This window comes from Ogataea philodendri (genome assembly GCF_020536065.1).
Source record: "Ogataea philodendri strain CBS6075 chromosome Unknown scaffold5, whole genome shotgun sequence".
Classification (NCBI taxonomy): domain Eukaryota; kingdom Fungi; phylum Ascomycota; class Pichiomycetes; order Pichiales; family Pichiaceae; genus Ogataea; species Ogataea philodendri.
The window spans coordinates 61,121-87,572 of record NW_025764134.1 but is presented as its reverse complement, the minus strand read 5'-3'; the positions used below and the strand labels follow the sequence as shown (position 1 = coordinate 87,572).

Below are 26,452 nucleotides of genomic sequence, written 5' to 3'. Positions count from 1 at the left end.
AGGATTTATTTATTTTCTAATCGAAATAATTCATATTATTTATTTACATGTCTGTTACTTCTCCGGACGAGGTGGTTAGCCATATTTCGGATATTCTCTGTGTGGAGGAGAACGGACTGAGTGTGGGAGAGGTGTGGGAGAGCATTGGATCAAAGTTCGCTCGCTTTGGTGCTTTTGAAAAGACTCTTGTTTGGAGTTGGCTTACCTCAGAAGAAGACTTCATTGTGTTTACTATTGAATCTACAAAGACCGACAAAAATGGCAAGAAGACATATGATCGACAAATAATCGATGATTCTAGCAGCCTACTGGAACTGATCGACCAATACGGAGAAGCAAATTTGCGTGTTGGGGTATCAGAAGATAAACAATCGCTGTTCCTTCTAGGAGTGACCAAAGAAAACAACACGCTCGGATACTTCCCATACGAGCTCCTGCGCTATATTACGAAATCCAAACAAAAGGGCATATCGTCCACCGAGCTAATCCAACAGTCGGGACAGGATCGACGTAGTTTGACCTCCCGTCTCCAGACTTTGGAAGACCTGGGTTTGGTGAAGAAGTTTCCTGCCATTATTGACTCTGCAAACTCCTACATCATAGTCAGCACCAAGTATGAAGACCAGTTTCTTTTCACAAATGTGAAGACCGCTTTTGATTTGATGGGAGTGATTATGAAGTCATTGGAAGAGGCTCCCAATGGAGTTCGCGTGCCGTCAGATCTTGCTCGCGAACAGAAACTCACTGCGAAAAGAGAAAGGCGCACATTCTCGAAAGCGGTGCGCAATCTCGTTATTTTAGGTTACGCTACCAAGATCAATGTCCAACACGAATCTTCAGGTCGCAAGTTCATTGGATTGCAACTGGTCAAGGAGTTCCCAAAATCTGCTGCCGAGAAACAACAACTGAAAGCACAGTTGGCAGATATTGGCCAGGACAGAGATGACGAGCAAGACGAGCTATTCAATTCTGTCTTTGAGTCCAGCGAGGACGAATCTCCCACCTTCAATCCGTTTTTCCCGCTCCAGAATCAAATCTACGATACCGTCAAAAACAATCCAGGAATATCCACAAAGAAATTAAACACATCCATAACGGGAGCGCTGTCAGTGAAATCGTTTTCTAACTATCTTACAGCGTATGTACTCGAGAGTCCTGGATCTGAACAGAACACCATTATACGATATCTCCAGTATGATGGTAAGGCTAGGTATTATAGTCATATGACACAGAACGACTTTTTACGGCAGCAGGGAACCGATATACCAGAGCAGGAAGCCGGCTTTTTGCCTGTGTTACCAAATACTCAGTCCATAGTGGAGCTGAGCACAAGGTTATATGTTGAACCGTTTTCAAAACGGGTTTCCTTGATTTTGCTCCCAAATCAGAGCTTCAAGTTCTATTGGTTTGGCTACTCGGGCCCACTTTTGAAAAGTCTGGTTAATAAGCCGGGACTGATCAAGAAACTGGTGGTGGACGACTCTTTCAGCATTCTTGTTAGCAAAAAGATCGAGCTGTCAGGAGAACCAAAAACAATTTTGGGTGGTAATTTTGATGAGTTTACAGGGGACATTCATAAAAGAAGCGGGCCATCAAGTGTGCTTACAAAGACAGAGACCGAAGTAAAAATAGAAGAGGCCACACATCCAGCGGAGATCGACTTTGGTCCAGGGAAACGGCGGTCTGCGCTCGTTCAAATTGTCAATGCAGAGAAATGCGTGATTCTCAACATGGATCTGATGAAGAAGATATCCGACAAGCTGAACGTTAGCTATTTGGTTGACCGCAGAACGGTGAAGAAGGATGCTACCATTTTGGAGAAGGAGAACCTGATCGAGGTGAGACAAGTCGAGAGTAGCGTGCGATCAGCTACACATATTGTTTTATGCTCTACCAGTACTCCTCCAACGGAAAACGATATTGACCAACTGTCGCATTCGGTTTCGCGCCCGTCTACAAGAGTTAACCCGCTTCTTATTACGGCACCTACACAACCCGTTTTCAAGGCCAATGACTCTCACTTCTTCCAGATGCCTCCTCAGTTGGTGTCCACTCTTCGCTCTTCTGATGGCAAACGAGGACTGAACACGAGCAAACACGCCGAAAACCGTCTCAAGGCTGCTGGACGCTCTGGAGAATCAAAGAAGAAACGGTCGTTCGCTCCCAAAGAAGAAGACTTACTTGGCCCGTTGATGGAGTCGCGTAAACGGAAGAAGGTTTCTAGCCGCACAAAGTCTCAACAAACAACATCGAAATCGACGAAACGTGCTCGCAACAACACTCGTTTGTCCAGCAGGGATGTCTTACTGCTTATCCGGGCAATCATCATCTCGCAATCGCTGTCATCCGCAAACAACATCGATTGGAGCAGAGTTTCTGCTCTTTTTGACGATAAATACACGGCGGAGATTTTGAGACGTCAGTGGCCCCGCCACAAACGTGTCATTGGAATGAGAGCGCTTCACTTGTCGCGCAAGACATGGGAACGGATCCTAATGAGTGCTGTGTCCAGCGGTGAGATCACAGAGAAGCAGCTCGTGGATTACGACTTGGCCGAGATGATTCAACTTTGGAGATCTATGGATGCAGAGTCCTTTGAAAACACGCACGACATAGTGCTCTACCGTGATTACGATGAGAACTTCAAAGAACAACAGTTTAGACCTGATATCAGCCTGAGAGGGGCAGATGTCTTCAAGGAAGGAACCTCTATCATTGAACGTGAGGAACAGTATGCTCGCATATCATTCACCTATCCTGCAGCCAAGCCACAGCCAGAACTCCAAGCACCTACACGTGTTCAGGAAGCGAAGGTAATGCTCAAAGCTCTGTTTGCGACTGGTCCAGAGAAGTTTTCGTCCGCTAAGGCTAAAAAAGTGTTTTCTTCTACTGAAAAGGAAGTTTACTCCAAGGCTTTGAGCGAATTAGAGGATGATAAGGTTATTGCCTATTTGGGAGAAGATTCACCTATCAAGTTCACCTTGACGGAGAAGATCATGTTTCTGATCGACTGGAAGTTCACTCGGTCTTTCTTTGACCAGTGCTCAGGGTTTGTGGAAATGATGGAGTCTGCCACACTCAACAACAAGGGTGTGATACTTTCGCCACAATCACCGGACAGCTGTTTTGCGCCGCTAATTAATCTCATGGCAGAGAACCACATCAAGGTCACGAGGATCGACCAGAAGCCTCCAGTCTTGGTGGATAACTACTCGACAAAAAGTCAAGATAAGACGAAGCTCGAGAGCGACTTTATTCTTCACAACATGAAGAATTTTGTTGACCTGAAAACAGTACCGCCTCCAGGAGGTGCGCCTTGTTCCCATCTGTGGATAGATCTGAACGGTGATTTCAACATGGAGATCTGGCTGAAAACCGTCTGCTCTTTGATCAGGTGTATTGTGTTCCGGCCTGGTGTGACATTTGAACGATTGTGTCTACGTTTTAGTCCGCTTTACGAGCCGTTTGAGCTCAAACCAATACTTGATTGGCTGATAGCGAAAAATTCCATCCATGAGAAAAAGAACGGCTACTGGGCTAACTCGAACTGGTATCTTACGTTTGACCGCTAGTATATTAGTGTTTGGTAATTATATCCAATAGGAAATTTGGTAACTCGTCGGTGAGAGGAAAACCTTTTTCGAGGTCGTCCTGGGCAAAAGCACAGTTGCCACGATCTGTTTTCACAGCGTCCTTTTCTGGAGCAATGTCGAACTCAAAAATGTCCATTGGAAGACCAATAGTAGTACAAGAGTTTGGAACGTCGACAATACCAGCAATGTGGCCCTGAATAGGGGCGGACGACAACAGCAAGTAGATCTGGTAGTCGTTGTATCCGTATCTTCTGAGATACTCGATGACTCTCAAACAGGTTTGTCTGTAGGCCACGGTGGTGTCCAAGCACAACTGTTTGCCGGATTCGTCAACAGAGAACCCTTCAAAGGTGAGGTATCTGCCTGGACCGTAGTGGTTCTCGACAGGACCGGGAAGATACATTGGACTCTTGAGGTTGAGCTTGAACATTCCCTGTTTGATGACTGAGCATTTCAGAGTGATGGAACCGCACATCTCGATTGCTCCGCAAAACGAGATTTCTCCGTCTCCTTGCGAGAAGTGGAGGTCCCCCACACTAAGCTTGGCGCCGTCAAGGTGGACTGGAAGGTAAACTTTGGAGCCCCGCGACAGGTTCTTGATGTCACAGTTACCTCCGTTTTCTGGTCTTCCAGGAATAGTTCTGCAACCGTCAGCAAGCTTCTTGGCTAGCGCGGTGGAGACGCCTGTTCCTGCATAAGCGCCTTTAGCAGTTGGCAGGTTGGCCATCACAAAGTCTGCGTCCGGGTTGGAGTCGACCAGCTCCTGCTCTCGTCTGGTCCACTCCTCCAACACCGGCTGACTTGGAGCAACTCCAATGATTCCCGGGTGAACAAGACCAGCAAAACGCACACCAGGAATGTGTCTGGAAGAACAGTTGATACCCTCAAAGTCAAACACTGCCTTAGCAGCCTTTGGATAATGCTTGTCGAGGAAACCTCCCCCGTTCTCTTTGGCAAATATTCCACAATACCCCCATGGTTGTCTCTCCAACGGCTGAACGTCCTGTATATCAACAACAAGCACGTCTCCTGTCTCTGCCCCTTCGATGTCAAATGGTCCAGATAGATAATGAATCTTAGTAAGGTCACAGTACTTGATATCGTCTGCGGAATCGTTATTACCAACCTGGCCACCTGTCCAGTCGTAGCACTCGATCTTGTAAGCCTTGTTCTGCTTCATTGTCTTGTAGCTAGGGATGTCTGGATGCCATCTGTTGTGCATCCCCTCCTGCTCCCAGGCGGGTTTCTCCAGATCGATGGTGACTAAGGTTTCAACAAGGTTGCCGTACTTGCTGCTCATGATTGCTTATCAGATTGACTCAAATCGGTTAATCACTGGGGTATATAAAAAAATAGATAACCCCAGCACCGTATAATATCGTATCAACGGTTAAACTGTCGCCGTAGGGGCGCCGTGCGGGTGCGCCGTCATTCGCGCCGCTATTGCGGGCCGTTTCTAAATTGCTTTGTTTTCATGCAGCTCCAAGAAATTAGTTCCGCTCGATACGCTACGGTTACTATTTTAGGAAATAGATAAGGTACCTAGATTCTCAATAGGGTCGATCTATTTTCGACAAATCTAGAAGGTACCGCGCAATAAACTTTAGCGAGCCAACCGTTAACAATACCGGTCTTATCACGGAATTACACCCCCTCGAGTGTTCTCTCTTATCAGCTAACAATAAGCATCTCGGTACGGGGTTTTCCCTACTTAAACGTGGTAAATGGCTATCAATCTTGTCATTCACAATGGTCGAACCAATTCTCAATCAAGCATACGGATACTGCTACATCTTAGCCCTCGGAGCTGTCTTTGCAGCTTTGATGATTGCCATCACTAAGGCTTTGCAAAAATACGCTGGAGAGGTCCAAGACTCGGAACACTTCACCACCGCGTCCAGAAACGTCAAGACCGGTTTGGTCGCCTCGGCCGTCGTGTCGAGTTGGACATGGCCGAGGCACCGTACTTACTAGTTCTGGCATGACCTATGAGTATGGGATCCCGGGTGCGTGGTATGCATTTGCATTCACCATCCAAATTACTTTTTTCGCCGTTGTTGCGCTTGAAATCAAGCGTAAGGCTCCTGGAGCACACACTGTGCTCGAGATCGTTCGCGCCAGATTTGGGCCTGTGGCCCACTGGGTGTGTCTTTTCTACGGAATGGGCACAAACGTGATTATTTCTGCTATGCTGTTGCTTGGTGGATGCCAGGCTATCAGTGCTATCACTGGAATGCACGTTGTGGCCGCTGCCATGCTGCTTCCTGTTGGTGTCTGGGCATATACTGTGACCGGTGGTCTCAAGTCTACCTTCCTGTCGGACTGGATCCACACTGTGATCATTTATGTCGTTATTCTGGTTGCTCTGTTCACCACGTACACTCACAGCGAGAAGATTGGCTCGATTGACAAGATGTACGAATTACTGCAGGAAACCGCTAAGTACAACCCTTCGGCCGGTTTCAAGGGCAGCTACTTGACCTGGGATAACAAAACCGCTCTTTTCAACGGTTGGAACATCGTTGTGGGTGGCTTTGCTACCGTCTTCACCGACCCAAGTTACAGTCAAAAGGCCCTTGCTGCCTCTCCACGGAGCAGTATGTGGGGATACTTCTTTGGCGGACTGTGTTGGTTGATTATCCCACTTGCACTGTCTTCGTGCACGGCCATGTCGTCTCTTGCTCTTATGCACGATCCATCTTCTCCAACTTACCCAAACCCAATCCCAACAGAGCTCGTCAACGAGGGTATCCCTATGTTGTACGGTCTGTACCAGATTTTGGGTAAGTCTGGAGCAGCTGCAGGGATGTTGATGGTGTGGCTTGCGGCCACTTCTGCCACCAGTGCCGAGTTGATCGGATTCTCCTCCGTTGTTACTTACGACATCTACAGAGCTTACCTGAACCCAAATGCCTCCGGAAAACAGCTTATTAGAGTCTCGCACTTGTGCGTTACTGTATTTGCTGTTGCTATGGGTGCGCTTACCGTTGTGTTCAACTACATCGGTATCACCATTTCCTGGATCATCACCTTTATCGGTATTGCTCTTGGACCTGGTGTGTTTGCTTTCACGCTGACTCTGTTCTGGAAGAAGATGACACCACTGAGCATCATCGTTGGACCGCCACTTGCTACCGTCATTGCCATTATTGGATGGTGTGCTTCTGCAAAGTCTCTTTACGGAGCAGTCAACAAGGACACTCTTGGAGACGAGTACTCGTGCGCGGTTGGAAACTTTGTTGGATTGTTTGGCTCCCTAATTTTCATTGTTGCTATCAGCTACATCAAGCCTAACAAAGAGGACTACGACTTTGGAACGCTGGACTCCCACTTCATCGCCGGAGACGATGCTACCGTCAAGGAAGCAAAGGCCATGGAGCTGGAGGAGAACGACACGTCCAAAGAGCTCAAACGCTACTCACTAATTGCGCAAATAATGGCTTGGGCTTTCTTTTTTATTGTGATTTTCCTGATCCCAATGCCAATGTATGGACAACACTACATCTACAGCAAAAAGTTCTTCCGGGCATGGATAGTGATAATTATGATCTGGTTGCTGCTGGCAGCATGTTTCATTATATTCTATCCGCTCTGGGAGAGTCGGGAGGTTGCTGCCAAGATCTTCAGGGTGATAACTGGCCGCGAGGAGGCCGAAAAGCCTCTATTACTTTCTGCCCAGAACACGGTCGAGCAAGTTGTTCTTGAGAATGCGGCTCAAAAACAGGCGTCGAGCGACGGGTCGATAAAGCAATAAGTAGATGAAATACATTCTTATAATTTTAACTTGCACATGTTTGATAAGCTGAAATCGAAATTATCGGGAGATCTGCCTGCTGCAACAATCCCATCTGGGATTGACCGCAAGACGATTTACCAATACCGCCAGAACTTCGGTGTGAACTTTGGTTCGGTGTTTGTGCTGGAAAAATACATATTTGACTCGCTCTTTTCAGACACCCAGTACGAGCTCGATGCTGTGAAGAAGAGCGTGAAGGAGAAAGGCCTCGACCAGACAAGGAAGGACTTTGAGGCCCATTGGACAGGATACGCCACCGACGATGATTGGAATTGGCTGAAATCCAAAGGAGTCCAGTCCATCCGGCTACCAATTGGCTATTGGGAGGTCAACTCGGGGAAGTTTGCCAAGGGCACCTCTTTCGAGTCTGTTGCTGGCGTGTACGAGAATGCGTGGTCAATCATCAAGCAATTGATCCAGAAAGCCGCAAATTACAACATTTCCGTGCTGGTTGATTTGCATGCTGTGCCTCGCGGAGCTAACACCGGAGACCACTCTGGAGAGCACTTCGACCAGGCCGGCTTTTGGAGCAGTTCCAAGTCGATTGGACTTGCAGTCGAGACGGTGAAGTATATGGCTGAGGAATTGTCTTCTTTTGAGAACATATCCGGTCTCCAAGTGGTGAACGAGTCTGTGTTTGACGACAAAGCCTCAGGTCAAAAGAAGTACTACTCTGAAGCAATCAAGGCCATCCGTTCGGTGAATAAAGATATTCCAATTGTGATCAGTGATGGATGGTGGGCAGATCAGTGGGTGCAATTTGTGAACGAGAATTCCAAGAACGGAGACTTGGGAGTGGTTATCGACGACCACATCTACAGATGTTTCAGTGATGACGATAAGAATAAGGGAATTGACCAGATCATCTCTGATCTCGAGGGATCTGTTCTGACAGGACTTTCTGGACAAGCAGACTTTTTGATTGGCGAGTACTCGTGCGTTCTTGACGGCTCATCGTGGGGCAAGGGCTCTTACGACAGAGGCGATTGCGTGCGCAAGTATGGAAACGAGCAGGCAAGGCTTTTCCAGCAGCGTGCCGGCGCAGGATACTACTTTTGGACTTACAAGTTTCAGCATGGAGACGGTGGGGAGTGGGGATTCAGACCGATGGTGGATTCCGGATGCATTCCGGCCAGATCCACAGATCCGCACGTCCCTTCTGACGACGATAAAAACAGAATCCTGAACGAAAACCTGTCTGGCCACGAAAATTACTGGAACCAGCAGAATCCAAATGAAAAGTACGAACACTGGAGATACAAGGAAGGGTTCGAGACCGCATGGAACGACAGCTTGGAGTTCGCCAAATTCGACAACTCTAGAATCGGCCGTCGCGCAGCATGGAAAGCTGCTAGACGTCAGCAGCACATCTCTTCCCGTGGAAACAGCGGTTTCATTTGGGAATGGGAACAAGGTTTCGATAAGGCCTTGGAAGCGTTTGGTAGCTAGATGAACATTTTATATTGCAATTGTTATGAAATAAGGAACAGTCATTCCTCAACTTCAAATATAGGGTACTTCGTGCGTAAAGTGTTGATGAAGTTTGCCCAACTGGTGTAACCTTCCAGCTTCACTTGTCCTGATTCGACCATGTTATTGATCTTCTTGCAACACCGAAGGACTGCCTTGATGGTGTCATTGCGTTTCTCGATGTCCTGTTTGGGAGCGTCCTCTTTCAGCTTTTTATCCAACACCTTTGTGCTAGCAGCGATGAAATTGTCCAGGGTTTGAGAGCCCGCAAAAATGGATGGCTTCAGGTTGATGATCTTTACAAGAGTCAGCAGACAGATAAATATCACCGTAGGGTCGTCCTTAAATGCTCTGGCGATGAATCTTTCAAACACGAGGTTCCAGTCAATGTGACTGATGACCAAGAGCTTTGGATTCGACTCCAGTGTGGTCAACAGCGAGTAAACTAATTCGTAAACACCCTTTCGGAAATTGAGTCCATTGTCCAACTTGTGCTTGAAGGGACCAATACGAACGATCTCAACGTACTCTTTCTTTTGCTCAAGTTCCGTGTCCAACACTTGGGGCATGATGCGAGAGCACAACGGCAGAGCAACCAATGGCTTCTTATGCAATGCAAAAATTAAGTTGTTGAGGCCAAGTTGCTTCAATTCGAGCGAGGAACCAAATATAAAGTCGTCTGTAGACGTCAGTTCCAGATATTTGGAAAGTTCCACCAAGTCGGCATCCAAAGCTGGGTCCACAAACGTATATTTGACTGTAGTTCCAAGTAAAAGTCTTTGTGTATGTGTTGGACCGGAAGACAGAATGGTGCAAATATCTTCCAAGAACAAATTCCGCACTGCTAGGAAGGAGACAATTTCTGCAGCAGTCTCAATAGCATCGGCTTTCTCAATTTGCGAATTCACCAAAAGATCAAACTGGTGACGTGAAGATGCCAAGTCCGGTTGAATCTTTTGTAAAACAAGTTTGAGAACTTGCAACAAAGGAACCGTGATACTTTCTTCCAATTCTTGAACAAGTTCAGATAGATATCTATCAGGATTTCCGGTTACAACTGTTGCAATCGCATGCACTGCTGCGTTCTTGATCTCCTCCTCTCCACCCAGTTGCTCAAACAAAGGCTCCAAACTGATATCCAATTTGAAAGACTTCGAATACTGTTCAATGAACGAAATGGAGAACAACACTTGCTTACCATGTTTGAGATTCTCCAGCACTTGGTCGAGATTTGCAGAGCTTTCATCTTGCACGGAAACGATTCCTAGAATCTTGGAAACGTTTGGCTCTGACTGGCTTGCTAAACTCGACACCACCGAGATAAAGTCACTGGCATCTTTTTGGCGAAGAATGGTGTTTGTTAGCTGCGAAAGAGCGTCGGAATCAAATGAGGCTGCTTTTGAGAACTGCACTAGCAGTCGAATGGTAACGTCAACGTCTGAGACAACGATCTTGGACAGGGTTTTATTGAAGATATCGCAAACAAGAACCGCATTGTCTGGGACAATCTTTCCCGCTTCACTAGCAGAAACCAACTTCTGGTACACGATTCTGGCATTTGTTTCGTCGAGGAGAAGAGAGATGGAATCCAATGTCTTTAAACTTTGAGTTTGAAGTTCTGGAATCGTGAAATGTTCCACCAGCCTGGCCACCAGTTTCTCCAGCCATTGGATCGGAACTCGGTCTGGGATCTGTTGGACAATAGAAGAAACACATTGTAAAGTGACGGAAACCAGAAACTCAATTGTAATTGTGTGTGCGAAAACATCAAGTGCCTTGTTCAAATCAGTTGGGTCTGATTTGGTGACCAACGCCCTAAGGCATATCAAAGCCTTTTGACGAATCTCGGTAGAGTAGTTTTTATTGGATGCTTTGTCAATCAGAGCGTCTTCAACAGCTGGGAACTGAGCACCTGATTCGTTCTCTAGCATCTCGATCAACAAATTCATACTTTCAAGAACCAGCTCATGGTTCGATGATGACGAAACACACTGCACAATGTCTGCAACCAAACGGTCGGAAGATGCTCCCAAATCAACAAATGTGTACTTCTTCAAAAGAGCAGCATAGAATTTGACAACTTCAGAGGTAAGACTTGACTCACGCAGATCCAGCAGCTTGCTGACAATTGATGACGTATATTGTGGGTCACACCCATCTGTAGCGTTAGAATATTCAACAAAGAAATCGTACAACAGAGACAGCTTGGTAGAGTTTTGTGGGACCAAAAGTTTGCTGAACGCGTCTAGGATCGTTGACTCCCTGTTGGTGAGCATAATGGTTGGATCATCATCGTTCTGCATGCTAACATCAGAACCTCTTCTTCCACTAGCGAAGTCATTCAAAGAATTGAAAAACTTCAAAGTGTAATAAGGACCTTCTGTCACGCTGTATCTGAAAATTTTGGTCAAAGTGCGTAATGTTTCTGTGACAACAGTAGTATTATCGTCCCCAAGTTGAATGGTCAGAGGGTCCAAATCTATCCGCAACAAAGCAGGCAATGAAAGCGGATGATGCTCGGGAATCACACTGACTAATCGAGCAGCTTCACGTCTTAATTTCCAGGAAACACCAGATCCATCATCATCGTCCTCGTCATCAAGATCAGAAAGTTCATAATCGTCTTCCTCGTCCATCTCTTCCTCATCATCGTCTTTATATGGATTGTAATTGATGAATCGAGATGCTAACTCCAGAGACTCGTTCACGTACTCTTCAATCTGCAGAGACTCAAACATGGCAATCAGACACCCAAGAGCTTCTGCACGCGTTTCTTCCAGCTCCTGCTGTGCATCGAAATCGTCGTCTGGCTGTGCCAGAGAGTCCAGATACAAAGCTTTCAGCACGAGTGGATAAATTGATCCCACAAGTGAGCTCATAAGTTTTGTGTTCGAGCGCACAAGGTTCGTGACGATGTTCAAGGTTGTGTTTTGCTCTTTAAGTGTCGAAAACCTGTTTGTCTGGGAAAGCAGTTTGTTCATTTGCTCCACAGAAGTGAAGTTACGAGCAACCAAGCCACATGCAAAAACAGACTTCTTTGCGATCACAATATCGGCCTCGTAGCAAGCTTTTGAAAGAAGCTCCCCTAAGTTGTTCAACTGCGCAGACGTAAGGTAAATACCCAAATGCTCCACAAGGTCGGTGAGGATCTCGATATAGTCAATTCTGGTGTAGAACGCCTCCTGACCAGCATCAAACACGTCGCTCAGGACCGTGTTGGCCACATCGCGAGCAACAGACTCGTTGGCCACAAAGTTCTTAAACACGTTGTGCAAGGCCATAGTATATATAGTTGAAGTAATGGAGATTTTCTCGGGTTTCTTCCTTCCTAACGCCGTGACAACATTGGTGACATACCCACCTAACCGTGGGGTCAAAGTTTCAAAGCATTTTAGGGCCTGTGTACGCACTTCAGCAAATTCGTCGTCCAGACAGTGTAAGAGGATCTTGGCATAATGGACTCGAGCCTCGCTCGAAAAAGAGTCTGGGCTGGCAATGATCTCTTTCTCGAGATCATTGAGGGCCATAAACCGTAAATCCGGGTCAGTGTCCTTGGTTTGTGTGAAGAGGTCTTCAACGAAAAAGCGCATAGTTTTTTTTATTTGTGGCGATCGAATCTATACAGTTTTACGAAGACACCCCACTTGATTTTTTCTCCTTCTTGGACTTGGATTTCTTATCCTTATGCTTTTTTGGCGGTTTCTTCGTGGCCAGCTCAGAGTCCGACTGTTTTGCATCGACTAATTCGTTGTCGTTGTCATCGAGATACTCCTCTACATCCACTTCTTCCACAATCAAAGGATGCTCCTCCTGTTCTTCCTGCTTCTCTTCCTCAACTGCTCCAGCAACGTCAATCTTCGTGCCCGTTAACATCTCGTATATCTTTTTAGCAAGCATAACGTAGTTGAAGTCGGGAATGTCTTTATCGTCAGCTATTGAACTTTTCTTCTCTTGATCAGTCTCTTTGGGTTCCCCACTGGACCCCTCATTGGCTTCTTCTCCCGTCACATCGCTCTTGGAGTTTTCAACTGTATTAGCGGCAGTATTCCACTTTTCTATCACGGCCACCATATCATCCTTGAGTCGATCTTTGGATCCTCCTTGAATGCTATTAACGTAAATCATCAATGACTCCTCATATTCAGCAGGAATATGCTTGATATTTCTCAAGATCCAGGCTTGTTTTGCCTTTGAAAACTTCCAGTTCTCTCTATCTTCGTTATATTGGCGTAAATACTTGAGTTGGTCCTTCTCTGGTGGAGCAGGCCTCTCACTTTTAGGGAGCTTCTTCCGTTTAGGAGGCTTCTTCTCTGTATTTTCACTTGGCTCGACCTTTCGCTTGCGTGAGACGTTGACCTTCGTAAGATACAGCGGATCAGTCTCCACTGTCTCCTTAATCTTCAGCCCCAATCGTTTCCAAGCTGGTTCAGACATAAAAAAATTCCAAAAAAATTATCACTAGAAAATAGCTTAAAGTTCTTCACCTGCCCCCACAACCCAGGTTGGAGTTTCCACCCCCACTTAGGTTTTCACATTTTTTCTTTACCTATTCCTAAGCGCTCAACAATTATAGTTACTCACTCACACCGTAATCTGATACCTCTTCCGAGCTCGAATCCTCCTCGCAACCTGCCCGCTTTCCGTCCAGAACACGGCTGTGCAAACCTCACATATAAGATGAAAAATTAACCAAGAAAAAACTTCACTTCGAACGCAACTGACATCCTAAACTCTACATTCATGGATTGACGTTGCAAGAGCAATTTCCTGGTTTGAGTCCCTTAAGAGATACTTACTTTTTACGGATATAGAAATGGAACACATCAATTAAGTCCATAGGTAACGAGCCGTTTGTAACCATTGACGGCCTCCTTTAGACTTTCGTAAGTGACGTATTCATTGTCTCCGTGGGCGACTAGAATCGAACCTGGGCCGTACAAATACCGCTTGAATCCGTTTTGGGTCAGGTTAGGAATGTCGGTGAAATAGGAGGCAAGCATGGTATCGAATCCCGGCACATCGTAATCCAGATACGTAGGGTCTGCTTTTTGAACCACAGTGATGTCGACGTTCTGATAGTTCGTGATAATATCGTCCACAATTTTCTCAACCTGGTCAGCGTTGACGCTCAAACGCATAAGAACCTCGCATTCTGCAATAGGCGAGATCACGTTGGCTGCGGTTCCTCCATTAATAAGGCCGATGTTGACGTTTGTCACGCCCAGCAGATCATCGCGCGGCCAGTTGGTGGTGGAGAGTTGGTACATCAACTTGATGAGCAGGTTGTTTGCGTCCTGGCCGAGTTCTGGATATCCAGAATGGGAAGACACGCCATGAACTTTAAGTTTAAAGTAGTAAACACCCTTGTGGCCGATAGCAAGCTTGTTCTCGGTTGGTTCACCAAAGACGACATGTTTCCAGCTGGCCTTGATGCTCTCGTCGACCGCTTGCATTCCGTCTCCGCCAGTTTCCTCGCCAACAACAAACAGGAGAGCAACATCTCCTTCATGAATAAGCTGTTCTTGGAAGAGTTCCGAAAACGCTGTGATTTGTGCGGCAACCGAAGCCTTTGCATCACAAGATCCACGTCCGTAAATACGCTCGCCGTCGTCATAGTAACCGATATACGGAGGAACAGTGTCGATATGACTGGTAAGAAGCACGGTATTATCTCTGGTAGTTCCGAAGTAAGCGTAAATATTGTTTCTTCCGTTAGAATTGATGGTCTCAACGGTCAAACCAAGAGTCTGAAGATAGTCCACCAAGAAGTCAGAGACTTCCTGTTCATGGAAACTCAGACTCTCTGTTTGCACGAGTTTTTTGTGGAGCGGAAACAGTCCCAATTCCTGCGTCTGAACGCCCAATGGCATTTCATCGCCGTCAATATTGAGGTTCACGTTCGTGTTGACATTAAGATTGATATTGAAAGGGAGTGCAACAGCGGTGCAGGCCCAATATAGCAGACGTCCAAGTCTCATGGTGTAATCGTATGGCTGTGTAATTTATTTTTCACCTGTTGGTAATCAGAAAACACCCATTATTTCGACGGCTGTGCAAACGGTTTTTCTATTTCATTTGCAATCATGACGCATTCCGTTTCTCAGACTAGCTTGTACCTATTTAAGCCCGATCCGGCGATCATCAGCACCTTGGAACTGCTGTATTTTGATTCACAGACGCTCGAGCAGAAAAGCAAGGACAAGGAGCCGTTGAGGATCTCGCAGCCCCATCAAAAGCAGGAGACTGGGAAACCCGAGGACGATTTCGAGAGATTCAACCGCAAGCGGTCATCGGCCGGCTTGAGCACCGTCAGCGAAGAGCAGTTCGAGGACATGATGGACCAACTGAGTATATCCGGCTCGGAAAGCGAATCTGAGGACGAAGACTCCAATGTAAGCTATTTGAATACCCAGTCTCCATTTATTCTATTCAGCAGTCCTCTGTTGGATGCTGGGCTATGTTTTGGAGCTTACAAGTCTGTACTAAATGCCCAGAACGAAGATCCGCTGGAAAATCTTCGAAAGTTGGGAACTCTGGGCAAAGGCAAGAGTGCATTATTCATGATTGGTGGTGGTCACTTTGCTGGAGCCATTATTTCCCACGAGCAGATCCCTACCAAAGGAAACCATGGATCACCTGAGGAGCTTGCATTACAAAGTGTCCGTGTGCTGCATCACAAAACATTTCATCGATACACAACTAGACGGAAGCAGGGAGGATCTCAAAATGCAAGCGACAATGCTAAGGGAAAGGCCAAAAGTGCCGGATCTACTTTGAGAAGATACAACGAACAGGCGTTGCAGCAAGATGTTCGGGATCTGCTTCTACAATGGAAATCTGAATTGGCTGAATGCGAATATATTTTTATAAGAGCTAGTGGACCGGCTTCGCACAAGACGATGATCGGGTTCGCCGACTCCCCGTTGGTTGGCTCCGATCCACGGATTCGCTACTTCCCGTTTGTTACCAAAAGACCAACATCTGCAGAGTTGAAACGTGCTTGGCTTGAGTTGAGTCATTTGAAAATTCTTGATCTCCCCAAAACACGAAAAGACGAGCTTGAAAAGGAGCACAAACAACAAGAAGCTTTGGCAAGAAGCAAAATCCAAAAACAGACCGTGGTGAAAAAAGAGTCGGCCGAAGTTGGACTTTCAAGGGAATTGGTTAGTCTGCTGAAGCGGTCCAAAGCTCCTGCCCTGATTGCCTTTTTGAAGAAGAATAATGTGGATGTCAATATGCATTTGCAACCAGATACAGAGTTTGGTAATACTCCAACAATGTTGCACTATGCTGCTGCGAATAAATTAAGTCATATGTGTCAGGTGCTCATGGTGAACCTGAAGGCAGATGCCAGTTTGCAGAATAAGAATGGCCGTACCGCTTTTGAACTGGCTCCGCTGCAGACAAAATATACCTTTCAGGTTGCACGGCAAATACTCGGGGAGGATTATTGCAATTGGACGAAAACCCATATCAAGGAACCAATGACCAGAGAGCAGGTCGACGATCTGCTAAACAAGCAGAAACAGGAAGACCAAGAATCATCTCAAAAGCTTATCCAAGAGCAGCTTGAGCTGTCCAAACAAGAAACCGAGCAAGAGCACACTCGAAAGTTTGGGCGCGGCAGCATTTTAGGTAATACCGAGCAGCAGAACTTGAGTACGCTGACGCCAGAACAGCGGATGAAGGTGATGAGAGAACAGCGCGCGCGCGCGGCAGAGGCACGGTTAGCTAACAAGTAGCTTAATAGACTAATTCTTCATGAAAATGTAAGACACTGCCGGTTTGTCTTTATCCTGCGAATCGAGTATTCCATCGATTACAGCATCTCCAGTACGTGAGCCGATGAGTGGATCGAAATGTCGGTAATCCATCAAACATCTTCTGATCTGTTGCTTCTTTTTCTCTCCTTCCAAGTTAGGGTCCTGGTAGTTGAGCGCAGAGATAAAGCTCAGTTCTCTCGAAATTTTGGCTGGCTCCGCATACTCTAGGTCTTGTCCATCTCCAGCGCATTTGCAATCAAGAAGATGGTGGGTATTAGAGTTGATGTCGCTCACAGTGAATAAGTCTTTCAGGTCACTGGTGTCGAAGAAATTTTCATTCGTGTCGTTATAGTCGTCCAGAAACTTATCACTCAAGTTTGTTTTGATCAGTTGCCGTTGGAATATCTTCTCGTCAATGCACCCGGCAGTCAACAGTCGATATATATGTACAGGACGTTTTTGACCATCTCTGTGTACTCTAGCCATAGCTTGAAGGTCGACTGATGGGTTCCAGTCGTTGTCAAATAGGATAAGACGAGATGCCCCCACCAAATTAAGGCCCATTCCACCCGACTTGGCACTCAGCAGAAACACAAAGCTTGAGTCCCAGGACGCCTTATTAAAATCGGAGACAATCTTGTCTCTCAAATTTGCAGGCGTAGCACCGTCGAGGCGTGTGAACGGTAGCTCCAAAACATTCATGAGTTTTTCCAAAACGTCCAAAGTCTGGGTATAGTTGGACACAAGTACCACCTTCTCATCTTGGAGACGGTATATCTGCTTCAGTAGCTTCACCAGCAAGATGATCTTCGCACTCCGCACCTTGCTGCTGAGCTCTCCACGCAAATCGTCTATATCACACAGCCCGGAAAATAACGCATCGTCGGTCAATAGCGCAGGCGAGTTGCATATTTTTCGGAACGTTGTGATCAGCTGCAAAGAGTCGTTTGCAGGAGCGGCATTAAGTATACGAGAGAATTGGGCGGTCTTTTGCAGCGACTCAAACAGTTTGGTCTGGAGCTTTGTTGGTGGTGCGAACAAAATGTAGTCTGATCGCGGGGGAAGGAATGCCGTGATTTCCTCGATTGTGCGCCGCAACACAAACTGTTTGGTCAGATCTATCAGTTGCCGTGAGATGGTTTCTCCTTGCTGCAGCACCAGCTCATTCGTACAGTTCGCCTCGCGAGCACGGTAGATGGGCTTAATGTAGTTTTTTTGGAACCCTTTGAAATCACCCAGAACACCAGGATTAACAAAGTTAGCAACGTTGTAGAACTCTGTAAGGTCGTTCTGGATTGGCGTCCCGGAAAGCAGTACCCGGTGCCGGATATTCAGTGTCTCCAAAACTTTTAAAACTTTGTTGCTGCCGCTTTTAAGTCTGTGGCCCTCGTCGCAGACAACCACGTCGAATTTGATCTGCTCAAGCTCGTCAGCAACGGTCAGCATCTTCTCATACCCGATTATCATCACGTGGTAGACGTTGGTGTTGGCAAATCCGCGGATGTTTTGCTTATCGTTTCCCGAGGAGCCGTTTAGTGCAAGAATGCTAACGCGATGAGGACCCAGCCATTTGCGGAACTCTTTCTTCCAGTTCATCACCAGAGTGACAGGACAGCAGATTAGAATCTTACGAGCAACAGGCTGGTTTCCGGGTTTTGGGTTCTGCTTCAGAAGAGTCCACAATAAGGTGATAGTTTGCAACGTTTTTCCAAGCCCCATACCGTCAGCTAAAAGGGCTCCATGACCCTCAAAACTGCGGAACCCCATCAGACACTCGTACAGAAAAGTCACTCCGTTTCTTTGGTGGGGGCGTAATTTCTCCACCAAAATAGGATCCACCACAACATCTCGAACAGACTCGGGGTCACAGTTTGGTGGCCGCGGCATCACAAGGGCATTTTCCTCCTTTGGATCAAATAGCGGAGTGGTGTTCTTTCTAATCGTGGAAACTGGCTTGACTGGTTTGCTGATTAGATCAGAAACACTTTTGGTAGCCAGTCGAGGTCGTTTGAGTAGCCCCACGCTGCGGATCTTTGGAATCTTAGGAGCAACCACAAGTTGTGGAGAAGAGGCAGCCCTTTTTGCTGGAATGATGGGTTCGCCATCTGTATCTTCCCCATCGAGCTCGAATTCGAAGCTTCCTCCCCTAAAAACCCCATTGTGGATCACTTTGGAGCAGTTCTTGACCCTAGCAAGAAAATTCCCTGCTTCGTCGCGGACAACCCCCATGTCGTCCTCTATCACAAGCTTACCGTCCCCGTCCCATGTTTTGTTCTTCCGCTGCGTTTGTTTCCGCCATAAAACGTTGTACCGAGGGGACATCTGAGCAAGACGCGTAAACAAGATAAATTTTTTGAACTAGGGACGCAACCTTGCACCGGGCACTGAGAAAATTTCATACGCTAGTGAATTTTCTGGATATGGAGACCGAAAGCTCGGGACTAACGAAACAGTCAATTGTGAAGTACCTGGAAGAGAGTGTGAAGGTTGCTCATGAGGCGAAACTGAATGGCAAGCATCCGTTTGGGTGTGTCTTAATAGGCCCTAATGATGAAATTCTGCTCAGGCAAGGGAACATAGATACGTTCAATCACGCGGAATCAACCTTGTGCAGAGAGGCGGCTGCCAAATTTTCCTCAGACTTCTTGTGGGGTTGCACATTGGTTACAAACTTCGAGCCGTGCTGCATGTGTGCAGGTTCAGTTTATTGGGCCAACATAGGGCGGATTCTGTATGGGGCATCCGAAGAAGTTTTATTGGGGCTCACGGGGTCTGCCGAGGAGAACATGACGATGTCATTAGACTGCAGGACGGTTGTAGGATCGGGACAAAAGGCAATTGAGGTGATTGGCCCAGTCCCCGAGATGGAACAAGCGATATTGAGCGATCATCGAGGATTCTGGGACTGAAACAAGAGTTTGGGTGCGGCGCGATGCGGCTTTGAGTAAATTCCTACGGTGTTGATGCGATGCTTTGTAAACGACGGTATAAATTGTTCTTTCATCAATTGGAGCAGATGTGCACTGCAGGTGAGTTGCGTTGAGAGAAAATAATATCTGCATTATTGGATAATTTGGGCCTGTTCCAATAACGTAATTAATTATATTTTGCGAGACGACATGCATCTGCAAGGCGGTCGTAAATACTCTGCAGGAAACTAGCGTATATTCCCATCGAGAGAAGGAATTGGCACACAAAAAATCCTCACACCATGCAACGTGCATCTGAGGGAAATTCTAAGAGCTCTCCAACCACTCCAATGAGCTCAGCTAATGGGCATGCTAAGCACTAAGCACGCTGTTCTTGCAATCCCTTTGGGAACTTGCCTACACACTGCCAGTCGGTTCCACATGGTGTGCAGCTTGTAATTCGTATGATTGCGCGTGTGCATACTGCGTCTTGCAGCCCAACAATATTCAGGCAGAAGCCTTGGCTACCTATATAAAAAGTACAAATTTCCAGGAGGCATTTCACTATTTGTTCTTCTAGTTAGTGTCGCCCATCCAGCGGCTTCAATGCCATCTTGTAACCTTTTGACTGATGGAGCTTCCATCTCTGATACACGAGACCGATGAAGGAGATTCGACCAATCAACCCGATCTGAACAAAAGCCCCTCTTTTAAACAGGATCCAGTGTCTCCGGATCTTCGCAAACACCTACACATTAAATCCGAACAGAGACGTCGAGGAAGAATCATTGACGGCTTCCAAAAGCTACGAGGGTTAATTCCAAGCGTGAAACCCCAGACCGACTCCAAAGCCCAGGTCCTCAGCAAGGCGTCCGAATACATAGAGACTTTACAGCACGAAAACAGCGTTTTATCTACCGATCTTGAGTCTGTGAAGGGTTATGCGAGCCAATTGCATAACCAACTAATAAGAATGAATGTGACACCTTCGGTTCCCCCGCCGCAGCTTCATGGAGGACATGCCACGCAGCATCATCCTCAATTGCATTATCCAGCTAATATGGGGACTTTGCCCCCACCATTTCCATATTCACATCTGGAGCATTCCAGAATCCCGTATCCGGGCCCCTCTCTCCCCCCACCTCCTCACATGGGGGTACCGCATTTCCAGCCTTATACAAGAGGGCCGTCCGACCCTCCGCTGAACATGTCTCCGGCACGAAACCCCAGTGACGAGCTCACATATTTGGGGACCTCGTCCAATGCAGAGAGCCCCAATGCTCCTCGCCGCTCAGAATCCAACGAAGGATACGCTCCCAAGAGGACATAGAGGCACGGCTACGGCAGCAGAGGACTGCGTACGTGCTGTTATATAGACAACTACAACAAGTTGAAAATAAAGTATGCTAGACACCACCTTTTAGTCACAATTGTTCCGTAACCGGGTGTGGTATCTGATACCCCCGGGTGGCGCTGCCTGTTTCGCTGGGCTTACCGTAGCATGTATCCAGCTTACATTAATCGCAACTTCTGAAAGCTGTTCTGGCGGCAATCTAACCTTGGTTGCTGCGGTGAAAAATTCCGGAATCTGCTCGTTACGGAAAGCTTACTTTCTTTCTGTGGTGGAACAATGTCTCATTATCCGGGACTACTGAAATTGATTGCATTTGTCATCACAGTGTGCCAAGTGATAACATTACCGTAGCGGGCATTCCGCAGCACACCCAAGCCAATCACTAGGAGTTATTTGCGAATTGTTGAGTATTCTCACATGAAGGTATTCTCCGACCAGATCGCATTTTGAAGTCCAGAGTAAGTCTCACAACAGCTATGTAAGTAAATGCAACTGGCTTCTCTTGCGTTTGTTTTGGTTATTGATCCAATGCATGACTTTGTCGGGAATTGCGTTTGTGGATATTCCTTTATTGCCGCCGGATTACTGTCCTTATTGCCGTTCCTTTATTGATGAGGTTCTCTGTCGGCACTGCCGAAGAGCCACCGTCCTAATCGCAGGATATGCAACGATTTGAACCTTGCTTATGTAATACTAATTTCTTTACTTCTTACTTCTTTGACTTAACAAAACAAAATAATTCAATATCGATTTGCATGTCCAGCAAAGAGCGCACCCATTTGGCATTGAGGGCCGCGTTTGGAGCCGCCAAGTTCCCGCAGGACTTGCGCGGCGTTGCATACGTACTCTCCCCCACCACCTCGCTCGAGATCCTCTTGGTGGATCTGCCAGAGTTTATCCCGTTGGAACAAGCTGTCATTGCTGCGGATCAACTTCTTGAACCCACCGAGTCTACGCAGACGCTGGAACTTCCGGCCGAGCTTGAACTCCCCACCGCTCTGATTTCCAGCTCGGTGACAAAATCGGTGGATTATATCCGGCAACAGGCCGCAAGATGGCACTTTGACCAAGAGAAAGACCTCTTTGCCCAGTTCGTCCAAGCGAGAATACTCAAGACCAATTACTACACAGGCGACCTACCGGATCTGGAAACTGTGCAGGATCTGATCCTGAACTCCTCGCACGCATCTGAGCCGCTGGCAGCTTGGTGGAACGGGTTCCTCGTTCCTATGAGCAATCTTGGATCGTTTGGCGAGATTCCGTCTCTCATGGATTTCGTTGACTACTATTCTGCAGGGGAACAAATTGATTTGTTTGTGTCCAAGTTGAGCGGTTCAAACGCCGATGACGTAGTCAGGGCGTTGTTGAGCTACTTGAAATACCAGGACGCGGATTTCTGGGCCTTTAATGACTACGTCTTGGCCATGGCAAACACCATAGTCTCTACCGAGTCAACTCCCGAACTGGTCAAGTCCAAATTCGACTTGCTCGTGACACTCGTCACCAGTAACGACCTGCTCCACCAGATGCCCGATGCCTCTCTCCAGCGACTCGTAAGCATCCTGTTGGCTACGGTCTACATGTGTTCGGAGATCTCTATCCAATTGTACGTCAAGATGAAAGAACTGCTCGTCTATTTGAATACAATTGACCCAAAAAGATTACAACCAAACACAGAGTACACGTTTGTGCGTCAATCGTCGCTTGATCGGATGGCCGACTCTGTGGTTGCAAGCCCCAGCTCGGTTCAAAATCTTATCCAGTTTGTGGAAATTGGAGAACGTCTTTTCTCAAACAATCTTTCACTGGGCCAGGTTGCAGGACTGCCTAATCTCAATGCGTCAGAGCAATTGGAGCAGCTAGAACGGTTTGTCCATACAGAGTCCGCATACTTGTCGTCAGAGAGAGACTGGGAGCATCTTCTGAGTTCTGTGTACTGGATTCTGCGCAACACCTCGGTCTTGAACAAGGTGACTCTCTCGTTTGTAGACGAACTGGTCTTGAACACGCTATTGAACCAGGGCAAGTTCAGCACTGTTTCCAAGGTGTTTGTCCCCAAATATTGCACTCTGAGCACTGAGGAGTTTGACCGTATTGTAATGGCTGCTGCTTGGAAATTTTACAACAGCGCAACCAACTGCGACTCCAATATAGGACACCTGAAAAGCGCGCAACAGTGCGCAGCTCTTGCTGCGACCAAGTCTGTTCAATTAGACGAGCTTATCCTTGCCAACTCAGAATTGCTCCATTGGAAACTGTACTTCAAGCCGGGTGTTCCTGTCACACCTTCTGATATTATCGAGATTAAGGATCCCTTCACCATCATTTCCAAGGTGCTTGAGCTTAACGAGCATGCGTATCTCGAGTCCGACCAGCTAGAGTCTGTATTGAAACACCTTCTGGTTGGTCTTGAAGTGAACGACGAGCTGGCTCACGTAAAGCTCCAGCTTGTGTGCCTTGACTTTGCAATTGCCTGCGACTTTGTCTACTCGCTAGAGCTGGCCACGTCGTTAATCCAGCTTGCGACCTCGAACAAGACTGCGAACCCAGAGCTGTTCCATATCATCCAGGACAAATGGTTCTCAATCTTCCAATTGGTGAAGACAGATTACCCGCAGCCAGAAGAGCACGAGCAACTGGCGCAGAAACTCGACCTTCTCCAGCGACTGATGCTGATTGTGCCTACAGAGTTCAACACCAACGTTCTGGAACAATGGCAGCTGCTCAACTCTGCTCGGGACTTGGTGGTTGCAGAGAAACCTGCGGCCAGCCAAGAAAAAACAGAGCAGCCAATTGATCTCGGTAAAAATATCATTGGGTGGATCGTGGGAGCTAAATAATTCAACTAGGTTCCGTACATATGTGCATAATATCATCAGTTTTTCGCCCAAATCGAGTCGAACTCGTCAACCACGTTCTTGTGGCCCTGCATAAAATCGTTGGGGTCGGCAGCAAGCTCGGCAAGGTTCTCTAGCTTGTCCAGCTGTGTGTCGGACACGTACTCCGATTTGCGCTGCTCTTTTGTCTGCTCCTCGTTGGACTTGATCTGTTCGATCGTCTGTAGACTCTCGTAGAACTTGACAACACGCTCGTGCGTTAGGATCCGGGACGGATTGAAATTCATCACCTGCAGACCGCGTCTGTGAGTGGCTCTGGAAAGGGCAACATATGCTTGGCCGCGTTCAAAAATGTTCCGCAGATTAATCCGAACAAACGGCAGGGTCTGCCCTTGGGACTTGTGGATACTCAGCGACCATGCAAGAATAAGTGGAATCTGCGTGCGGGCAACAATGGGCTTGTCAAACTCGTCTTCCATGCTGAAATGCTCGGGCTCGATCAGCACTTCTCTCGTGGTTCCGTCGGCTTGAATGAACCGAACAAGCGGCATTCGACGGTCCTTGGAGTTCCGATACAACCTGTTAAGCAGCTGTGTCTTTCGTTCGATGTTTTCAGTGACCGACGCAGGGAACTCTTCTCCTTCTCGAGGCTTCATCTCTTTAAGAAAAGAAAACACATCCTCGTCAAGATCGTTGTCCATGTCGTTGTAATTTTCAATCAGATTCTTATCCTCTTGGTTGTCTTCCGACATCGCCTTGTTGGACTCGGACTTTCTCTGCACCTCGTCAATGTCAAACTCTCCGGACTCGAGCGTACGGTAATGTGCATACGTGTCAGGGTCGATGAAGTCCACAACCTTGCCCAACGATCCGTTCACCAACGTCTCGTCCATATTCTTAATCAGCATCACTTGAGCGTTCTTCTTGAGCGCAATACGCTCCGGTGCCAAGAAATTGGCTAGCAATCTCTCCTTCTGTTCCTCGTCTTCCAGGTATCCCGAGTCAAAGGCCCTGAAAACGATCTCGGCACCGGGAAGCTGTCTTAGCATCGTACTATTTGCAGAATCGACCTCACGACGCGTAGGAAATAATTGGGCCGGAGTCACGCCTTCCTTGGAAGCCAATGGCCGGGATAAAGCTCTAAACTTCTTGGTGGTGGCAAACGAAACATTACCATTTCTAACCTCGTTCAGCATGTCAATGAAGTCGCGGTCAGATTGCTGTCTGTAAACTTTTGTGAGCACAATAGTGTATTTGATTGCCCTCTTCCACGCATGAGAGTCGAAAGCAAAAGACGGTTCGCGACCTTTTGTGACTGGTGGCAGCTGGTAAAAATCGCCACAAATCACTAGCTGAATACCTCCAAATGGCTTATCATTTGACCGAACCTGGCGAGCGATTTGATCAAGTTTGTCAAACAATTCTGCCTCAATCATAGAAATCTCATCAATAATCAGCACTTCAAGCTCTTTCCACCTGCGTTTCATTCTTGGGTTGCGTTTCACTCTTCTCACCAAAATATCCACGCTGGCCTCGCCTAATCCGATTCCCGTGAACGAATGAAGTGTTTGGCCACCAACATTACACGCGGCGAGTCCTGTAGAGGCCGTGACTCCAACGGTTCCGTTACTGTGCTGTGCTTTCAAAGCCTTGATTAGCGATCGAAGTAAAAGAGACTTTCCGGTACCTGCGGACCCTGTGTAGAACAGATTGTGTCCCTGCCGGGCTAAGTCAATCACTTGGTTCTGTTCTTCACTAAGGGTGATTGCTTGCACCCTTTTTTCTTCTGTTGGCTTCTTTGCAGCGAGCTCTGGCGCCGATTTCGAATCGTTCAGCAGATTCTCCTTCTGAGTGAGAAGCTCCAACTTTGCATTTCTTGAAACCGACGTGCTCATCATCCGTTTCACCTCAAGCGGTTTGTTCACAAGCGACGTGTTTTGGTTCAGGGGCATAGTGTGGATGGATTCTAGCTTGATGCCAGTATTGGCGTTGCGTTCTCTTTTGATCGGCGTATCCATGATCGCCTTGGATCTGGGGTCTGAAAAAATGGAACCCGGGCTTTTATCCGATGAGATATCCACGGTTCCCTTATTATCGGTGCAGTCTTTGGTCTTTTCAAAATACTTTTGAATCTTTGTCACCGTGGTCTCAGCAACATGTTTGTTAGAGGGAGATAGCGTTCCAAACCACGTCAAGTACTCTCTGATATGGTCTAGAGTGACTCCCGCGTGCGTTCCTTGAGTCCAATGGGGAGAATCGCGCTGTCTTCTTTTGAGCTCCGGATACAGAACTCGCGTGCGATGATCCACGGGAGACGAATCCGCGACCGACGACGCGCTCTGATGTGTCGGAGTTGAATTAGGACACTCCTGAACATCAATCTCCTCTATAGAAATGACTCCTTCCTCCTCTTCGGCCTCTTGTGTGAAGGAATAGTTGAGATCAGCAGATGATATCTTAGGAACACGCTCCTGAGAACCTGAACTCAGTCCAGCCCTTGTTAGCTGCTCTATGGATGAATCCAATCTGTTGATAGGGTTCATGCGTATCTTTCTCAAAAAAAGGCTCATAGAGCAAAGCTTCTGATCATTAGGCTTTTCTTTTGTAAAACACGAAAAATACTCTATGTTTGCCTTTCTATTATTTCTCTTGCATCTCCCACCAAACACAAAAAAAATTGGTCTTCCCAAACATCCGTACACCCCTGAACCACCCACGTACAGATTGGCA

The 26,452-nt window shown here is 47.1% G+C and overlaps 18 protein-coding genes across 18 annotated transcripts; 10 read left to right on the top strand and 8 right to left on the bottom strand.

Moving 5' to 3' along the window:
* Nucleotides 1-47: 47 nt before the first annotated feature.
* On the top strand, nt 48-4,041 carry OGAPHI_005956 (uncharacterized protein; the record flags this gene model as incomplete). Its single annotated transcript, XM_046207193.1, has 2 exons — nt 48-3,571; nt 3,663-4,041. The coding sequence occupies 2 exons, from the start codon at nt 48-50 to the stop codon at nt 4,039-4,041; spliced, it is 3,903 nt and encodes a 1,300-aa protein (XP_046058882.1).
* Nucleotides 2,948-3,163, bottom strand: OGAPHI_005957 (uncharacterized protein; the record flags this gene model as incomplete). Its single annotated transcript, XM_046207194.1, has 1 exon — nt 2,948-3,163. One exon carries the CDS (start codon nt 3,161-3,163, stop codon nt 2,948-2,950), a length of 216 nt encoding a protein of 71 aa, XP_046058883.1.
* On the bottom strand, nt 3,577-4,893 carry OGAPHI_005955 (uncharacterized protein; the record flags this gene model as incomplete). Its single annotated transcript, XM_046207192.1, has 1 exon — nt 3,577-4,893. One exon carries the CDS (start codon nt 4,891-4,893, stop codon nt 3,577-3,579), a length of 1,317 nt encoding a protein of 438 aa, XP_046058881.1.
* A 606-nt stretch (nt 4,894-5,499) lies between these two features.
* OGAPHI_005954 (uncharacterized protein) lies at nt 5,500-7,123 on the bottom strand (the record flags this gene model as incomplete). Its single annotated transcript, XM_046207191.1, has 3 exons — nt 5,500-5,958; nt 6,040-6,809; nt 7,102-7,123. 3 exons carry the CDS (start codon nt 7,121-7,123, stop codon nt 5,500-5,502), a joined length of 1,251 nt encoding a protein of 416 aa, XP_046058880.1.
* On the top strand, nt 5,575-7,347 carry OGAPHI_005953 (uncharacterized protein; the record flags this gene model as incomplete). Its single annotated transcript, XM_046207190.1, has 1 exon — nt 5,575-7,347. One exon carries the CDS (start codon nt 5,575-5,577, stop codon nt 7,345-7,347), a length of 1,773 nt encoding a protein of 590 aa, XP_046058879.1.
* A 36-nt stretch (nt 7,348-7,383) lies between these two features.
* OGAPHI_005952 (uncharacterized protein) lies at nt 7,384-8,838 on the top strand (the record flags this gene model as incomplete). Its single annotated transcript, XM_046207189.1, has 1 exon — nt 7,384-8,838. One exon carries the CDS (start codon nt 7,384-7,386, stop codon nt 8,836-8,838), a length of 1,455 nt encoding a protein of 484 aa, XP_046058878.1.
* Nucleotides 8,839-8,879: 41 nt separating this feature from the next.
* Nucleotides 8,880-12,449, bottom strand: OGAPHI_005949 (uncharacterized protein; the record flags this gene model as incomplete). Its single annotated transcript, XM_046207186.1, has 1 exon — nt 8,880-12,449. The coding sequence occupies one exon, from the start codon at nt 12,447-12,449 to the stop codon at nt 8,880-8,882; it is 3,570 nt and encodes a 1,189-aa protein (XP_046058875.1).
* Nucleotides 9,256-9,786, top strand: OGAPHI_005951 (uncharacterized protein; the record flags this gene model as incomplete). Its single annotated transcript, XM_046207188.1, has 2 exons — nt 9,256-9,299; nt 9,405-9,786. The coding sequence occupies 2 exons, from the start codon at nt 9,256-9,258 to the stop codon at nt 9,784-9,786; spliced, it is 426 nt and encodes a 141-aa protein (XP_046058877.1).
* On the top strand, nt 10,027-10,467 carry OGAPHI_005950 (uncharacterized protein; the record flags this gene model as incomplete). The annotated part of the gene is made up of 1 exon (XM_046207187.1): nt 10,027-10,467. The coding sequence occupies one exon, from the start codon at nt 10,027-10,029 to the stop codon at nt 10,465-10,467; it is 441 nt and encodes a 146-aa protein (XP_046058876.1).
* Nucleotides 12,450-12,486: 37 nt separating the features above from the next.
* OGAPHI_005948 (uncharacterized protein) lies at nt 12,487-13,293 on the bottom strand (the record flags this gene model as incomplete). The annotated part of the gene is made up of 1 exon (XM_046207185.1): nt 12,487-13,293. The coding sequence occupies one exon, from the start codon at nt 13,291-13,293 to the stop codon at nt 12,487-12,489; it is 807 nt and encodes a 268-aa protein (XP_046058874.1).
* Nucleotides 13,294-13,682: 389 nt separating this feature from the next.
* OGAPHI_005946 (uncharacterized protein) lies at nt 13,683-14,837 on the bottom strand (the record flags this gene model as incomplete). The annotated part of the gene is made up of 1 exon (XM_046207182.1): nt 13,683-14,837. One exon carries the CDS (start codon nt 14,835-14,837, stop codon nt 13,683-13,685), a length of 1,155 nt encoding a protein of 384 aa, XP_046058872.1.
* OGAPHI_005947 (uncharacterized protein) lies at nt 13,858-14,819 on the top strand (the record flags this gene model as incomplete). Its single annotated transcript, XM_046207183.1, has 2 exons — nt 13,858-13,880; nt 13,979-14,819. The coding sequence occupies 2 exons, from the start codon at nt 13,858-13,860 to the stop codon at nt 14,817-14,819; spliced, it is 864 nt and encodes a 287-aa protein (XP_046058873.1).
* Nucleotides 14,838-14,942: 105 nt separating the features above from the next.
* Nucleotides 14,943-16,601, top strand: OGAPHI_005945 (uncharacterized protein; the record flags this gene model as incomplete). The annotated part of the gene is made up of 1 exon (XM_046207181.1): nt 14,943-16,601. One exon carries the CDS (start codon nt 14,943-14,945, stop codon nt 16,599-16,601), a length of 1,659 nt encoding a protein of 552 aa, XP_046058871.1.
* A 9-nt stretch (nt 16,602-16,610) lies between these two features.
* On the bottom strand, nt 16,611-18,944 carry OGAPHI_005944 (uncharacterized protein; the record flags this gene model as incomplete). The annotated part of the gene is made up of 1 exon (XM_046207180.1): nt 16,611-18,944. The coding sequence occupies one exon, from the start codon at nt 18,942-18,944 to the stop codon at nt 16,611-16,613; it is 2,334 nt and encodes a 777-aa protein (XP_046058870.1).
* A 98-nt stretch (nt 18,945-19,042) lies between these two features.
* OGAPHI_005943 (uncharacterized protein) lies at nt 19,043-19,531 on the top strand (the record flags this gene model as incomplete). The annotated part of the gene is made up of 1 exon (XM_046207179.1): nt 19,043-19,531. The coding sequence occupies one exon, from the start codon at nt 19,043-19,045 to the stop codon at nt 19,529-19,531; it is 489 nt and encodes a 162-aa protein (XP_046058869.1).
* Nucleotides 19,532-20,162: 631 nt separating this feature from the next.
* Nucleotides 20,163-20,861, top strand: OGAPHI_005942 (uncharacterized protein; the record flags this gene model as incomplete). Its single annotated transcript, XM_046207178.1, has 1 exon — nt 20,163-20,861. The coding sequence occupies one exon, from the start codon at nt 20,163-20,165 to the stop codon at nt 20,859-20,861; it is 699 nt and encodes a 232-aa protein (XP_046058868.1).
* Nucleotides 20,862-21,640: 779 nt separating this feature from the next.
* Nucleotides 21,641-23,725, top strand: OGAPHI_005941 (uncharacterized protein; the record flags this gene model as incomplete). Its single annotated transcript, XM_046207177.1, has 1 exon — nt 21,641-23,725. One exon carries the CDS (start codon nt 21,641-21,643, stop codon nt 23,723-23,725), a length of 2,085 nt encoding a protein of 694 aa, XP_046058867.1.
* Nucleotides 23,726-23,760: 35 nt separating this feature from the next.
* OGAPHI_005940 (uncharacterized protein) lies at nt 23,761-26,265 on the bottom strand (the record flags this gene model as incomplete). Its single annotated transcript, XM_046207176.1, has 1 exon — nt 23,761-26,265. The coding sequence occupies one exon, from the start codon at nt 26,263-26,265 to the stop codon at nt 23,761-23,763; it is 2,505 nt and encodes an 834-aa protein (XP_046058866.1).
* Between the last annotated feature and the right edge of the window lie 187 nt (nt 26,266-26,452).